The sequence below is a fragment of the Diadema antillarum genome, unplaced genomic scaffold, assembly GCF_040938485.1.
Source record: "Diadema antillarum isolate AM-2024a unplaced genomic scaffold, OU_Dant_1.0 seq00000684_RagTag, whole genome shotgun sequence".
Taxonomy (NCBI): Eukaryota; Metazoa; Echinodermata; class Echinoidea; order Diadematoida; family Diadematidae; genus Diadema; species Diadema antillarum.
Genome location: NW_027271589.1, coordinates 1,548,979 through 1,567,047, shown reverse-complemented (window position 1 = coordinate 1,567,047; position 18,069 = coordinate 1,548,979). Strand labels below are relative to the sequence as shown.

The 18,069-nt window shown below is 37.2% G+C and overlaps 1 protein-coding gene across 1 annotated transcript; it reads left to right on the top strand.

The window, feature by feature from the left end:
• Window positions 1–423: 423 nt before the first annotated feature.
• Window positions 424–16,602, top strand: LOC139737168 (uncharacterized). Its single transcript, XM_071647845.1, has 10 exons — window positions 424–559; window positions 2,194–2,430; window positions 3,261–3,308; window positions 4,660–4,877; window positions 5,943–6,032; window positions 6,792–6,977; window positions 12,463–12,616; window positions 13,809–13,907; window positions 15,219–15,416; window positions 16,238–16,602. The coding sequence occupies exons 1-10, from the start codon at window positions 424–426 to the stop codon at window positions 16,600–16,602; spliced, it is 1,731 nt and encodes a 576-aa protein (XP_071503946.1).
• Window positions 16,603–18,069: the final 1,467 nt, after the last annotated feature.

Sequence of the window (18,069 nt, the reverse complement as noted above, 5' to 3'; positions counted from 1 at the left end):
CACTCAACATTAGAAACTCGGTTTCTGAGACTCAGTGAGGTAGTTGGCTATGAATCATCTTTGTACTGCTAGTGTTCGGCATATTCACGCAGCGGAACTTAATATTAACCGTGTGAATTAAAAGCTGTTGCTATTGCAAACCCGATTATTTCCCGTAGATCTTCTTGTCCTTGTAAGTAGAGTATGCATACATTTTACTACGGAAAATAGTATCATGAAGCAGACAGTTATAATCGGTTTTATCGTTTACCACAGTCAAGATGATTACATAGAGAGAGAGGCAATTCGAAATTCGAGCAAATAATACCACGACTTAAAGCAGCTGTTACCAGAGCATGTTACATGACGATGTCATTCACAGACAAAAACGCGAAATATTTAGACAGAAGACTTGAATCTCTTTGCACAGAAGACGGCGTTACCATGGCTACGAGAAGAATAGGGATCATCCTTTTTGCATGGGCTTTCACTGCGTCGGCTTCAACACTTGTGGAAGATGTGCCCTTTGTCACCCCTAATGGACTCAACTTTCTCGGAGTCGGATATAATATCCTTTCAGGTATGACATGCACATTAAAAAGATTTGAATAGTCTATCATCATTCCATAATAATATCAAGAATATGTGCAGAGTTTCTATTCGAAGTAAAGAAACAAATAGCATAAAAATAGAAAAAATAAACAAATGCTTGATAAGTCAAATATCTTGGAAAATAGTCGAAGTTTGAAATTTTCAGTCTTTTACACTTAGAATGTGCAATCATAAATCGTTAGAAAATGAGAGAAAACTTCATATTCTGTCATATTATATATAAACTATCGTAGACACAGTAGACAGGAGACTGTTACAAGCTGCACCGGAGGATGAGATGGTGACAATCAACCGCATACATTAATTTACATGATTATGTACATATTCATTACAATAATGACATGAAAAGGTATTGCAAGCTCTGTCCTTGATCTATGAAATTCTTACAGTGAAAATGTATTCCATAATATATAGATAGAACATAATAGGTTTAAATCAGAACGGTAGGAGTGTCATTAGAATTGGACAATATACGGAAAGTACTGAAATGTCATCTTACAGGGAGTATAATTAATAGGCATGTTGACTTGTGTTGTTTTATGATACCCTCAAGTATTTGAAATTATTGACACAAATTTTAAAAGAAATATGCAAACTATTCCAGCTCAAGGGAAAAGTACATTCCAACGTCTTTTGTTAGTCATATTGATACTTCAGTGATTGACAAAGCATATCAGGAGTCGCAGTGATTAGTTTTCAAAAAGTTACTGTGAACTTATTTTGGTTTCAAGTAGGGCGATCGCAGAATTGTATATTTTGTACATAAGAAGCGAAGAAAAAGAAATGTTTTTTTTTTAACTGAAAAAAGAAAGAAAAACAAAACCAAGTAAAGATACTGTAACTTGATATCCTGCTATGAGGGTTGTGAGATTTTGAGGTATTATCAATTCTAGGAAATAGTCCTCTTTATACAACGTCCAAGTAGATCCTTGTAATTTGATTGGAGGATTGTTGGTGACGTGATATTCAATAAGTACTCCATTCAACGCGCCGTGCAATTTTGGCTCTATTTTTGCGTGCAACTTGGTTCGATTTTTTTCGTTCTATTCCATGGTTCGAGAAATTGTACGGTACTGCGTGTACTGTGTGTTGCATATTGAGGATCGCATGCAGCTAGCGCAGCGTACGTATGCGGTACATGCATACGCGTACGTAGGCCTACGTAGTGCTAGTGTACGTGTATGAGCGCTAGTATAGCTGTGACCAGTATCTACACTGATTGCACAAGCCAGAAAGAGAATCGCAGTGGATCCACATGTAAGTATGGCTATATTTTTCATACATATATAGACTTCTAGGCCTACTTAGACCAAAAAGATCTACTTGGACGTTGTATAAATCAAATAGTGTATGGTCTTTACTCGTGCAATGAAACGAGATTTCGCACGAGGTGAAAGATAGAGGCGCTCTATTCAACGAGGCGAACATTGCACTCGTGACCATTCACTATTTGTATAATGTTCAATGTTTAAAGCGTCCTCGTGATCTCCACATATTATCGTCTTAAAGCTACCAGAATGCCTTATAAAAGCAGATTAACGAATAAACAGAAATACATGAAGTGAGAACTGTCCTTGGGTTCTTGGTTTTTTTTTTAAAAAGGAAACCCGGATGGCGGTGACGTCACAAGCGGCGGTGTCGATCCGGGACTGCGCGTTGCACGGCGCGTGCTTGGGCTGACGTACAACAACCGCGCCATGTCGTCGAACGGTCAATATTACGTGCCCGATCAGGTGACCTTTGTACCACGTGGCTCTTGCGTTGAGGGCGCCACCAAGCAGGTTTTCTACGGCACCAAATCTTACCAAGATGTTATGACAGCTGACGTGAAACTAGACTGTGAGTAATCCCAACTGGGTATTAATTTGTAAACCTATTAAAACAAGGCATCCGTTCCGAGTCATGATGTTCCTGTGTTTCTATCGCAGTGTTGATTCCAGTTCCAGTGGATCACAGCTCATTGGTCTTTACGATATACACACATTCACATTCACTCATATTATGTGTCTGTATAAGATCACAATACCATATGATGAAAAGAAGAGATTTCCACAAATGCAGGAGTCTTTTTAAGGATTTTGAGTAATGATTTCAAAGTAACATCATGAATCTATTCTCAGTGCTTACAGTAGTTTAATAAGAAACACGGTTTCGTTGAAGACTGTGTCTATAGTAATGCACTATCCCAGAATTCCATGCCCAGGTGGAAATAGCAGGGTTTCGAGGATATTTGAAGACCAGAGATGAGTGTAAGTAAATTCTTGGGCTAAGGGCAACAAATAGATAGTAAGCGTTTACAACCCCTAGAATATTACACAAATAATTTGACGCTGAGAAAACAGCTTATTTTTCTTTCCATCTCATTAAAAAAAGGTAATCATGTTAGTGATGATTTATTTACAAACGTGACACATGAAACGAGATGACAACATCACCTCAAAGCTACATACATGGTTGTTACTGCTACACTTTTTGATGTGTTACGCAATGGTGTGAAAGTCTCAGAATCGTTTCTCAGTCGAGGTCCCATTTTAGAGAAACTTTGATTATTTTGCTATGTTTACTGAAGACATCTTGAACATGGTGTGTAATTGCATTATAGGTGAAAAGCTCCTTTCCAAGAAATAATTTTTTTTTTATCTCCTTCTTCTTCTGCTTCCTCTTATTAGCTGTCCTGGCTAGCATCTTCACTGGTTATGAATTTTCGCAGAGCAGCCGTAAGTTCACATGATGTGATTATGAAAGACCGACTGATGTGTAGAATTGATAATGTTCTAAAGCCCTTTTTACACTTCTGTTTCTTAACCCCGGACTTTCTCTGACCCAGGACTATCGTTAGTCCTGTACCAATTTTTTCAGCTTTTTACATGGCCAATTAGTCCCGTACTATCTCTTGTCCGGGGCTAAGGAGAAAACTGACCTTTTTACACTCGTATTTCTTAGCCCCGGACTTTCCAAACCACATGAATATTCATGATTACGCTGTGTACTGTACACGTACACGCACGCACCAGCAGCACTTGATTACGTCGTTTCTGATTGGTCAGTGAGGGTCTACGTCGCTTAGCCCAGGATTATTTTTTCGTTCTGTTTACACTCACTTGCTTGACACCGCAATTGGGGTGCTAACCCTGCTATTTTGCAGGGCCAGATAGTACCGGACTATCGGTGGGGCTAGCCCACTTTGGCAAAAACGAGTGTAAACAGAAAGTGGGCTAAGGATAGTCCCGTACCAACGGTGGGGCTAAGCCCCCCCCCCCCCCCCTTAGCCCCATCGTTGGTACGGGACTAAGCAAAAATTTACAAGTGCAAAAAGCCCTTATTATAATTGCGATAACAATACCACGGACACATTCATTATGTGCCACCCTTTCTTTAAGAGAAAGACTACCCTAAGCAAACGCGCACACTGAGTGGTGTGTTTCAGTGATATTGCTTCTGATATCAATACCTCCATAAAATTATGGCAAAATAATGCAGTCGACATAAACTAATATTGGCTCGAAATGCTGATGTTGGATTGATTTTCTAGAGCAGAGGGTTTTTTTTTCACACTTGGGTCAATGTTGGTTTTATGATAAAACAAGTGAGACATACATAGAGCAAGGTATTTAACATGTCTTCTGTCAGACATTACAGTTGTCTCGAATTCACATCTCGTTCATTAGAAAAAAAAACGAAAAGGTTAGCGGCAGGCGTGTCTTTTACTTCACACTTCCTAGTAGAAACAAGTAATGGATAAATCATTTGTAAATGCTGTGATTTGACATAGACATGATTGCTTCCTTTTTAAGGAGTTTTTTCTTTCAGATACTAAAATATCATGAATTTAATGATCTAATATCAAGCAACTATACTCTGTTATATTCCATTCATGTACGAAAAATTGTATGGTACGTTTTCTTCAGTTTGTAAAGGAAGAACCCCAATAAAGTTACTCATCATCATTGTCGTCATCATCAATATCATTACCTTCATCGTCATTTTCAGTTTACAATGAAAAAAAAAAAGACACGTGATTTCAAATTACGATCCCTGCAGCGGTCTTGCCTCTCATTTCATCCTCAGAATATCAAGTGATAAAGGACGCCACAGAAAATTCCCGCCACGTGTTTTTCGAAGATCGATTAGTCTGCAATCTTGGGAAGGCGCGCTACCTAGAAGAGCTCGCTCGTGTTGACAGACACCCTCTATCGAGGTCATTCGTCATCGACGCATGCGCACTGCCGGAAAGCTACACAGACGGACAGAACGACTACATAGACTTTCTAGATAATTGGGGAAGCGTAAGTACAGCAATATGATAAACTGTTGACTGCAGGCCTCTCATGCAAACAATAATCGGAGTTTCCTTTTTGGAAACGAAACGATGAAAGAAAGTTCCAGAGGAATCCTTCGTTCCGTGTTAACGCTGAGGGCGTTTTTCATTAGCTCTTGATACACAGCTGCTGTTGATAACAAATGATTATGCTGTCTCAAGTAAATGTTTAATCATAAACTTGATGGAATTTTTCATTAGACTTTGACCTTTCATATCGTGGTGCTTTTTCACCATAACGTTGCTTTCAATATATCAGACCATGTATCGTACAGGAAAAATGCAAAAACACTCATCCTACTAAGAGATATGTTAGATAAGACATCATTATAGTCAATTGACGTCAGTGTAAATGACAGACACATTTTGCTCTTTTACGAGAAATATCACTTTTGTCGCTTGCTGCCTTGTGCCAAAGTAGGGCAGAGTACATGCTGTCTGATGAATGATTAATGACTGGATATTCTACAGCAAAGCCAGTGCTAATCATTTTCAGAGCTGGTCGAAGCAAACAGCAAAGCTTTTCTATCATTCTTCAGACGCCTTTTTAGTCACCGATGGTTATCCACTTAAAAAGTTTGCTCCCGCTATGGTATCTTACGACTTCCAGCACACATACACACACACTTAAACACACAATGTATATATATATATATATATATATATATATATATATATATATGTAAATATATATGTATACATATATGTATATATATACATATATATGTATATATATGTATGTACATATATGTATATATATACATATATATATTTATATATACATAAATACATATATATATATTATGTATATATATCATGAGCGCGACAAAATTATAATCATTTTCAATTGTTGATGTGTCTTTTTGAATGCCTGTCAGCTTGTCACAAAATGTATTACAAAATCATAATAAAACGTATAGGACAACCACAAAAAGGTCAAGCGTCTGAGGCTTGCAACGCGTAGTGAACAGTTAGAGAAGGAGCTTTTGTGGTGATTTTAATACGTGTGCTTGTTTTCCTTCTTTCCGTCCAGGCGGTGGTTGTTGAAGTCGACGTCGGTGTCAAGACGGTGGATCGTTATCGAGCAACGGTGGCGAAATTCGTCCAGTTCCTTAGGGAGACCGTAAGTGGTCGGACTCACTCACTGCGATTGCCTTTTCTCTGTTCATCATGTTGAATTTGTGACTCAAAATCTTATTAGATGATTTTATTCTTCAGAAAGGGTACCAAAATGATGCGAAGTGTACATTTTTGAAAGAATGTAATCCAGTGTATTCCTGCTTCCTGCTCAAATGTCAATAATGGTGGGGTTTTTTTATTTGTTCGTTTTCAGCTTCATTCTTTTACCTCTTACTGTCACTATGAATCATATTCTGTCACATGGTAAAAAGAAAATGCTACAGATGGAACACGGAAAAGTATCCAGTTTTTTAGCCACGCTTGTAAATAGTTAGTAATTGAGATATGAAGCAAAAAGAAATTAGTCAACGTTGCATATATATGTTCTACCGCACATACTCTATGACTGAAGAAATAACAATTATAGTTATCATTTGAAAATGAGAATTTTTCTACACCATATTCACTGAAGAAAGTTTCGAGTTGGAATATTTTGATTATACAGTCAATCATATCATTGCATTTCATTTCATTCAATTCCATTTCAGTTTGTTCCGTTTCCAACAAGAGTATAAGAAAGAAAATATTACATTTGCATATACAAATGAAATCAATGCGTCTCTCTTTCTGGAATAATACACGCAAACATAATTCAAATTCATACAGAGTCCTCATGACTTCGTACACCATACTGTGTGTTATCAATGCGAAAAATACATTTTCTTATATTGCCATTGTTACTGATGATTTACATCCTTTTCAGAATGACAAGAGTCTAAAACCAGGCGGCAAATTCCGGGATTACGCCAACTCCGTGATCGTCGACATGAAGGCCTTCACAGCAGAGATGACGTCATCTACCCGTTTTGGAGACTTGATAAACACGGTCACCGTTGGGGGCGACAGTTTCGCCGAGCCGATTGCCGTCAGGATCACAAGCATGCACGAGGTTTGAATTCAATTCATGTCGATTCATTTCTTCATTTTCTCTTTTATTTTTGCACATTCTTGTGATTTAGCTAGAACATAAAACATATTGACCTTCAAGCAGGGTAATGTCACAATGCAGACATTAATCTGTCTTAAACACTACAATCAAATGACTTACATTTTAGGTATCTCAACAATTTTTTTTAATGTAAAGTTCTATGTGTGTGTGTGTGTGTGTGCGTGTGTGTGTGTGTGTGCGTATCTATCAGATTTTCGATATTTATTTGATTTTCTGTAAATATGTGTAAAAATGTAATATATATATATATATATATATATATGAAGAAACAATTTGGTATAGTGGAGCGGCATAGCTTGAATAATTAGAGGAATTGTGCATTTTGTGATAAAAGCACCAAATTTCGCACATATGTTGACAATTACATTTGAAATAAATTCAGATATTGGGCCATCGTAAATAGCGCCCTCAACGGCCATGGCAGCCATTTTTCAAAATGGCCGCCATAAATGCCATTTTTCGTAAAAATTTACAAATTTCAGAAGGGAAAATCAATAAGATTTTGCAAACGAGTTGGAAATAACATTCAAAATAAATGTAATTATTGGGCCACGGAAAATTGCGCCCTCAACGGCCATGGCAGCCATTTTTCAAAATGGCCGCCATAAATGCCATTTTTCGCAATGAATCAAAAATTTCAGAAAGGAAAATCAGTAAGATTTTGCAAATGAGTGGGAAATAACATTCAAAATAAATTCAGAAATTAGCCCATCGTAAAAAGCGCCCTCAACGGCCAGAGCAGCCATTTGTTTTTCAAAATGGCCGACATAAATGCCATTTTGCTTAAAAATTTACAAACTTCAGAAGGGAAAATCAATAAGATTTTGCCAACGTGTCGGATATAGCATTCAAAATAAATTCAGATATTGGGCCATCGCAAATTGCGCCCTCAACGCCAACGGTGGCCATGTTTAAAATTGATGCCATAAATACCACCTTTTTTCTCTGAATTTACTTATTCCAGATGGAAAAGTCAATAAGCTCTTGCACTCAATTTAAAAATATTTCAATTTTGAAATATATCTTGCGCTTATGTATTACATTGTAAATAGCGCCCTCAATGGCCATTGCAGCCATTTTTCAAAATGGCCACCATGGATTCCACTATTTTTTATTATCTGACTCCACAAAAGGAAAAGTCAATATGATTTTGCACACAATTTGAAAATTATGTTTGAAATAAATATTTGTATTAGATTCTTATAATACTGTCCTCAACGGCCATGGCCGCCATATTCCAAAATGGCTGCCATTGTCATAATCATTTTGTTTTAAAAGATGGTAATTTCAGAAAGAAAAATCAACAAATGTGTACATAAATTGGAAATCATGTTTAAAATCAAACAATATGTGACCCGCTACAACAAAAAGGTCTTAACCCGTTGAGGACGAGTCCCGAGTATACTCGGGCAGGGGTGTATGGGAAATGCGTGTTGTACCAAAATCAGCCCGTCCTCAATGGGTTAAAATCGCGCAGGTCGAAGCCGTGAAAATCGAGTTTGAAGTCAGAGCATTAAAATTGGTCAAAACTTACGATTTTCTGATTTTGATATATTATTGGAGTCTAACATGTTTTCTATCATCTGTCGAAATTTTGAAGCAAAATGATCAAAAGAAAGATAAAGAAAAGCGTTTTTCTGAGCCATGTTTTTTGGCGTTTCAACGAAGCAGAAACTGGTTCGAAAATTTGGATTGAGCGCCACAGATAGGCTCCGCCCCTAACAACGACCAGAGTGATCTCATTGGTCAGTTTGCTGCTTGCTGCTAACCGAAGCGTGAAGCTCGCACACTGCCCAGTCGACTGGTGCGTGCGGGCGGGGTGCGCTATGCTCAGCCGCTTCTCACATCCTGGTTACTGATTGGTTGGTGAGGAGACCGCCGACGCTGATGTGCTTGAATGAACTCTTCGGGGGTTGCTAGGGCTTACCTTCTATTGTCCAGAGGTGAAAACTGACTCGCGTGTCCCTTGATCGCGATTGCGTCGAAAGGAAGACTTTTAGGGCGCTTTTCTCGAAACAGTGATTTTCCAGACGTCTCGACATGCTCTCTTTTAAACATCGATATCTCCGCAGCCGATTATTTTTCATAAAATGCGTTATATATCAATTTAAAGCAGAAAGATTAGGGGATTGTATCATGCAATTTTCAAACAATCGACCTCGCCCGACTTTAGGATCATTTTGTTGTAGCGGGTCACATATATCTAGATTGCATTAACTCTAGAAATTGTTCCTTCGCAAATTTTCAAGAAGAAAAAAATTGCTGATAACGGTAATTGCAGCCATTTTCCAAAATGGCTGTCATAGATGCCATTTTTCTTTTATGAAGATGTAATAATGCCGGAAGAAGACAATAAACATTTTTTTTTTTTGCGCAAGTTGACAATTACATACAAAGAAGTTTAGACATTGCGCCATCATAAGCTGCGTTCTCAATGGCTATTTCAGCTATTTGTCAAATTGGCTGCAATACACACTTCTTTATTTTTGTCTTGAAAATTGCTTAACCTCAGAAGCAGAAGACAGTAGAATACTCACAGAGACATTATATAACCTGAAATATGGTGTTAAAGAAATCATTTGAGACACAACTAAAATAAACAAGGTAAATGCTTAGCGATTATATCTCACCAATGATGAATGCATATTTTATGTGGCCAACATGAAAAATTTCCGAAAAAAAAGAGTAATATGAATATCCAGGGATAATGGCGCCATGTATTAACTTTGACAGTAACACCATATCATTGAATATATGGGACTATATGACGTGTATCTATTTTAAAATGTAACTTCCTAAATATTCTTAAGACAGGTACGAAAAAATGGCCTTTCATTTTAGGAAAAAAGTTAATGTACTTCCTATGTTTCAATAAAAATACATACCTTTGATATCCATACTGTTAGCCGTCACACGCGAAATACTGCAATTAGAACTTAACTGAAAACATGAATTTAGAACTAACCCATCAATGAAACCTTTTTTTTTTAATTTAAATTTCTTTGAACACCAGATTGCATTAGATAGAATGGCTGTTTAGCAGTATTCTATTGCTTTCTCCTTCTGGAATAAGCAAAGAAAAAAAAAGAATGTGTGGACGCAATTTTGACAAAGAGCTGTCTTAGCCGTTGGGGACGATGTTTAAATGGTGGCTAAATATCTTCATTTCAAATTCAAATTCAAACTTGAATTTATTTGAATTTCTCTTGTCAATTTGCACAAGAAATTGTATTGTCTTCCTCTGGCATTATCATATTTTCAAGAAATAAATAGCATTTATAGTGACCATTTTGGAAAATGGCTGCCATGGTCGTTGATGATGTCATTTGTAATAACCTCATATATTATTTTCTTTTGAATATGATTTTCAACATATATGTACAAATTTCATTGATTTTTCTCTCTGAAATCAGCAAATCTTTCAAAAAAAGAAAAGAAAAACGCTGAGAAGCAGACATCCATGGCGGTCAGCATGGCCCTTGAGGGCGCCTTCTAAGAAAACCTTATACTTAAATTTATTTTTGAGCATAATTTTCAACTTGTTTGCAAAGTATTATTGACTTTTCCTTCTGACATCAGTAATTTTTTTTGTGTGTGTGCCAAAAACAGGGGAGGGGGCATTCATGGTAGCTGTTTTGAAACTTGGCTGCTATGGCTGTTCAGGGTGCACTTTTGGATGGCCCTATTATCAAATTCAATTTGAATGTAATTTTCCACCTTTGTGGAAATTCTGATTGACGTCTGCAACACTTTACAAAAAAAGACATTCATGGTGGCCATTTTAAAAAATGGCTGGAATGGTCATTGAGGGGGCAATTTGCAATGGCCCAATAAGTTTACTTTTGAATGTAATTTCCCACCTGTTTACAAAATCTCATTGGCTTTCCCTTCTGATTTTAGTAAGTCTTTTCGAAAATATAGCATTTATGGCGGCGGCCATTTTGAAAAAAGTCTGTCAAGACCGTTTAGGGCGCAATTTCCAATGGCCCAATATCGAAATTTATTTTAAATGTCATTTTCCATTTACAACCCAAATTTCATTGACTTTACCATTTGAAATTAGCATTCTTTTTAATGAAAAAGTGGCACTTATGGTGCCCATTTAAAAAAAAAATGGCTGCAACAGCCATTGAAAGCACAATTTTCAATTGCCAAATATCTGGACTTATTTTGAATGTAATTTCCCGCTTGTCTGCAAAAAAGAGAAAAAAAATGGCTTTCCCTTCTGAAATTTGCATTTCTTAACAAAAAATGGCATTTATGGCGGCCATTTTGAAAAAATGGCTACCATGGCCGTTGAGGGCGCAATTTCCGATGGCCCAATATCTAGATTTAATTTGAATGTAATTAACATTTATGGGCAAAATCTTCTTAACTTTTCCCTTCTGAAATTTGCAAAATCATCGAAGAAGTGGCACATTAGACAACCATTTTGAAAAATGGCTATCATGGACGTTGAGGGCGCAATCAACAATGGCCAAAATATTCAAATTCATTTTGAATGTAATTTCCCACTTGTTTGCAAAATCTTACTGGCTTTTCCTTTTGGAGTTGGCAAATATTTTGAAAAAAAAGGCATTTATGGCGGCCATTTTGAAAAATGGCTGCCATGGCCGTTGAGGGCGCTATTTCCGATGGCCCGATATCTAGATTTATTTTGAATGTAATTTCCCATTTGTAACCACAATCTTATTGACTTTTCTCTCCTAGAATTAGCAAATTTTACGAAAACATGGCATTTATGGCAGCCATTTTGAAAAATGGCTGCCATGGACGTTGAGGGCGCTATTTACGATGGCCCAATATCTAAATTTAATCTGAAGTTGATTGTCAACCTGTGTACGAAATTTGGTGCTTTTATCACAAAATGCACAATTGTTCGGCTATGCCGCTCCACTAGTAATGCATTTTTGCCAATAAAAAATGAGTTTATTCGGTTAGAATTTTTGGCGTCCTGCGCTTTCTTCAGGATTCTTGAAATGCATTACCAGCTTGTTTCTTCATTTCTTAGTGGAACCATTGCTTGAATTCATAACATGTTATAATATATATATATATATATATATATATATATATATATATATGTAGTTGTATATATATATATATATATATATATATATATATATATATAGTTGTATATATATATATATCCCTAGTTGGCACCTTAGGGAGACATATTGGGGGGAAGTGTCTTCATTAGGGAGACAACTGGTCATTAAGGAGACAATTTTCGTGTCTCCATTGCGTAAATTGCCATTGAACATGTATTTTAAAATTTGCATATAAAACAAATGGAAATGTCTTCCGAATGACCCATCTAGGAGTATATATATATATATATATATATATATATAGTTGTATATATATATATGTATATTAAAATGTACAGGCTTTCTCACGTTCTCATTGTGATTTTGCTTCACAGTTCTTTTCAGAAGACTACTGGCAGCTTTTCGATGATTACGTTGCGGATGGACTCTGCGATGCCAGCTTCCTGACTCGCTTGTCGGTGACGAGGGCGAACATCCGCCGAGCCCTGGAAAACCGGCCGGCATCGAAGCATGCTCAGCTTTCCAGCGGTATCTGAGCTATTTTTGATATTAGCTATATACACGTGCTTGTGCGATGTACTTGAAACACAATAAATTGTGCAAAAAGTGTAAAAGCTGCCAAATCGCCTTTTGGTGCCAAGGATCTTCTATCACGTAGATTGTATAGAGAATTAAATTGATACATGCACAAACGAATCATTGCAACTTTGCATCGCAAACTCCCAAGACGTCAAAACAATCGACGATTCAAACAGAGTTTTATCAAGTGTGTCCCCTGTCTAAAATCAAAGGTCATCCATAATGGAAACATATCAAGAATTTCATTTGAGACAACTCCGAGGTTGGGATTGAATAACCAATGTGATGTCAAGTGCCATATTGACACTAAAATTTCTTAAGAAACTATGAGAATGCTATAGCAATAAACGATTAACAGGATAGAAATCACCACCACATAGAAAAGAAATAGAGAGAATAGAGATCGGAGAGAGAGAGAGAGGGGGGGGGAGGGAAAGAAATATTGATTTTTTTTTATGAACAGAAAATCACAGTTCATATTTTTACTATTACAAGTGTCATCAGTAGACGAACCATTTTCAAGAAATCATTGACAGTGTGCAAGCAATGGCAAGTGAGGGGAAGTTTGTGTTGTTTCTCATTGTCAACGTTAATTGTTCATGTCGTTGTCGTTTGTCTTTCTGTAACAAGCTTGACATGGACGGAATACTGTCTGACATAAATGTATTGTAGTTTTGTTGTGTATTGTGGACTTTTGAATTATTGTTAAATTGTCTTTTTCTTAAAGGCATAATTTACCATTGACAGATGAAACAAAAACCAAGCATTATATTTAGTGCTTTAAAATATAGGTGTTCCAAAATGTGAGTTTGCGATGGAAACGACCACTGTAAAAAAACTGAATCCGTACAATCAATTTTAGGTATTGTTAAATACACAAAATAATTCATGAACAATAGTTATGATGAAAATGTTGCCAGACTAAACCGTCTACAGTTATGATTTAATAAGAAAAATACTGATATCTCCTTATATTTTAGGCTTCATTGCGAAAATTCTATATGGTAGGATGTTTTGTGATACAACAGACCTGCACATTTATGCATCAAATGTGATATCTTGAATTTTTGTTTTTAAATCACTGTTCCCAAAGGTAAACAGGACTTTTAAGTATTAAGTGTCATTTCATATGTTATCCCAGATCCCAGCGTACAGGTGCCCGTGACCTGGCCCTATGGAACATACTCGCTCCCGATGCCTCAGGTTGGATGTCCCACTTCGCACTTCTATTGGCAAACAGGTCAGCCCCCCCCCCCCCACACACACACACACCACACCTCCACCACCTCCAGTTCGTATAAATTTGTATAAGTGTTGTTATTGGTGTGACATATGCAATCCATGATTTTCCACTCAGATTTCATTCCTTCAATTTCGTTTAAGAAAAAAAAACTTAAAGCAAACACACACACAAACGCGCTCCTTCACCAACACCCATATCCAACACCCATATACCCACATACTTAGCACGCTTGCACACACACACACACACACACACACGCACACACACAACACACACAAACAATAGAACACAAGCTCCTGTTTCTCTCCTTTCTTCCAAAAGTAAAGTACAATGTACATACATTACTTTGTATCTTAAAACACATTCTGGGATACTTCCTATTTGTAGGAGACCACAGCTCCAGCCAAACGCAAGTTAGACGCACCAGTTATGCAAGATGATAATGCACTTTGATGATTCACTATAGGAGTTGTTGTTTTGTTCAATGATGTTTATTTCCAGCAAACATTATACATCCGTATAGATGGCGTTTTGAATGATTTATTCATTGATTCATTTATTTTTTGTTCTTCCCAATATCATTTGATATAGGAAATGATACATAGATAAAGTTGAACCAGGTAATCTGCTTTCCTTACATTTACTGCACTGATATTTTCATGGTTCAGTTTAAGAAATAAGTTTACTGAATTAGCTTTATGATCACTTTCATCTTTTTTTTTTAAATAACACCCTAATCAACATACAAACTTTTTGCGAATGATACTGTAAAGATCAAGATATATAAACAAATATCAGCATGTTTTTGAACCGTTTACGGAAGAGTTTACCTATCACATTTCTCTGCGGGAAATATTGACCTAATCAATATTGGTAAACCCTGTTTCTCACAGATAAAATTGAAGTATTTAACGTTTGTTATCAACCCAGCTTTTTTATAGCTTTATATTGGCACAATATAAGCGATAAGCCGGTGGAATGTTGAACCGGTTATAATTCGTTATTCCGGAGGTTCATTTTCGGACTAACAACCCTTATTTTATTTCCGGATTATAACAAATCTCCTGAATAAGCGATACCACAAATCTTCGGATTTTGATCCCAATTTTATTTTCAAACTATTAAACGAACATCTTGGTATTCTGAATTTGGGTGTTTCGGAATAACGAACTTCTGGAATAACGAACTTAATCTCATTTTTCGGATTAACGAACCCTGGGAATAATGAACATCGCCCAGTAGAACCATGCAGCTCAAAGTTTTCAAATTGGCAACATTGTGAATCAATACCCTTAATCAACCCCTCAGGCTCCCGGTACCAGGATACGGAGAACTACCTCCCCAACAACTACTGGTCGGATCCGTGCCACCTCCAGGGTCCGTACTACCGGGTTAGTGTGGAACAAAACTTCTGTTCGAAGACCAACGCGGTGGAGGACGTGTACAACTGGGCGTGGCCAGCGGGAGAGTACTGCGTGTTCAAGAAGGGAAACGAGTGCCCGGACGGTGTGTTGTCGTTGTTAATCGTTTATAATCCATATATATATATATATATATTTTTTTTTAAGGGGTGCTTATTATAATGTTCATGCATATAGTGTGCTTTATTGTGTGTCTGTGTGTGTGTGTGTGTGTGTGTGTGTCTGTCTGTCTGTCTGTCTGTCTGTGTCTGTGTCTGTGTGTACAAGTGTTTTGCCTTATTGTAATGTTCTAACATACGAGTGTGTGTTGCGTTTAGGTGTATACACTGGCAACATTACTGGAGATCGTGTAAGTATGTTTTGCTATGTGTGTGCTTATCTTATGTATCTCATGTGTGTGTGTATTCTAGTTTGCACCACTCGGTGTTGGAAAACTGTAATCTGTGTAATGTGTGCGTGCGTTCATCTTGTATCTCCATTATTGCCAATATTTTTCATACAGTAAAGGACCTACGCAGTGCAAGGGCATATTGATTTGTGTTGGTCTATAATACCCTGATCATCACTAATAAATTACGTGGCAAAAAGAGTACATTTGTCGTACAATCTATATGTTTGTTATTTTTCTTAATATTACTGGGATATGAGCAGAAAAAAAAATGTTTAAAAGCAATTCTGTCGATAGCATCATCTGTCAATCACTGCTACATTATCAATGTTATCAACAAAAGACATTTGAATGCACCATCCCTTGAACTGAGCATAACTCTCATGTTTTCACACTACTAAGAAGAAGAGAAATAATAGCAAGACACAACGACAAGAAAATAAAAGTGACTAGATAAAATGGAAAATTGATAACAAATGATCATCATGTCCATATCATCTCTGATTACGATGTCCCAGGTTTCCAGGAGGGCTGGGTCCAGTGGGACGATTCTGACGTGCTGAACTCCAACCGGCTGACGGGCCAGGTGCCCAAGGGCGTTTACGACCGCGACACCCTCATCTACTTCTGCTGCCGCGAGGACGGGTTCGCCTCCAACCCGATCACGCTGCCGACCGACGACCGTTTCTTTCTCTTCAAGAAGAGCCAGCAGTGCCAGGAGGTGTCGGGGATGCGGGTCAGTGAGGAGTGGTTCCGGTGGGACGGCGAGGACGACCGCCTCGTCTTCCGGGATTACCTCGGCGGCAGTACGCCGTACAACACGGGAGAGGACAGCGACCACCTCATCCACTACTGTTACTATTACACCGGCATTATGGATTAGGAATGATTTTATGGATTGGCGTGACATTAAAGGGATCGTATAGTATTGGATGAGACCTAACTTGATTTTGATTTGATTTGATTTATTCTCTGTATGTCATTTTTTTCTAATACATCAACTTTCTGCAATTTCATTAACACAATACAAAAGGTATTATTCTTTCAACAATTATCATCATTTTCAAAAATTATACAATACATCTGTAATATAATTACATGAGTTACATCTTAATTTGCATACAGAAAGATTCCCAAGAATAAGCACAAATCTTGACTGTTTGGCAACCGATAACTTCAAGGTTTCTAACATATTTTTCTAATGAGATTATGGGAAACCTCTTATGAAACATGAAAGAGCATGTCATTTCAAGAGGGATTCAATATTAATTCAATAAAAATTGGTTTTGAAATGGCTGAGATATCCAAAACAGAGCAATCGTAATAAAGGGTGGGACCCACCTTTTCTTAGTATCGCTTTGTTTTATTTTTTTTTTATGTCCTAACCATTCCAAAACTGATTTTTCATCTAGCTTTGAATTCCTCTTATAATGTTATGCCCTGTACCATTTCATAGGTGGTTTCTTGGCATCTCGGACAAAGCCAAATCCTCATCTTTACCAATACTTTACCATCCCTTTATGGGCAGGTTCATCCAAATATACGTGCGGATTGTGTGAATGCAGCAGTATTGGTAGAACACATCAGTGAAAATTTGAGGAAAATCGGACAATCGATTCAAAAGTTCTGATTTATTATTTTTTCTAAGTTTCGTTGCCACCATCGCTGGTTAGGTTAAGGAGACTACTAGAGTTCATGGCATCACGGCAGGACAACAATACAAGAGAAATCTAAACAGAGTTCAAGATATCTTTACATTTCTACCAAAATGAAAGACCACGTGACTTTCCTCTTTCAGAAAGCAGGGAGAATGTGAGAGTAACAAGTTGAGGCAATCTATACTTTCGATTTCAAAACAAAATACAATTTTGTGGAAGTCTCTTCATTTTCTTTATACCTTTGTCCTGCAGGGACATCACAAACTGTTATTGTCTCCTCATCCAGTGATGGCGGCACTGAAACTTTAAAAATTCTTAACTTTTGAACGGATAGCCCGATTGTCCACAAACGTCATTGGTGTGTTATACTAATGTTGCTGCATTCGCTAAACCCACATCAATATTTGATTGAACTTGCTTTTGAAGCATGCAGGACACAGTGATAAGTATGGTGCGGAGTATGATTATGACCTCTATAGGTATAGTTTGTTGATTTATCCATTATCATGATCAGACAAGATTCTTGAAGGTGATTCGTAGTTTAATCACCATGGCATAGTAATTTATAGATTTACTCCAGAGAGTAATTAGGCGAAGATGACTTATTGTGACGTTATCTGTGTATTTCTTAGAAACGTATAGACACCTATATCTTACTGGCTGTCTCCCAGTCCAAAGTCTTTTCTTTTTCT

Coding starts and splice junctions, on each gene's coding strand:
- LOC139737168 (XM_071647845.1), top strand. CDS start 424: ATGGCTACGAGAAGAATAGGGATCATCCTTTTTGCATGGGCTTTCACT. Junction 560..2,193: donor CGGATATAATATCCTTTCAG/GTATGACATGCA, acceptor TTTTTTAAAAAG/GAAACCCGGATGGCGGTGAC. Junction 6,978..12,462: donor GGATCACAAGCATGCACGAG/GTTTGAATTCAA, acceptor TTTGCTTCACAG/TTCTTTTCAGAAGACTACTG.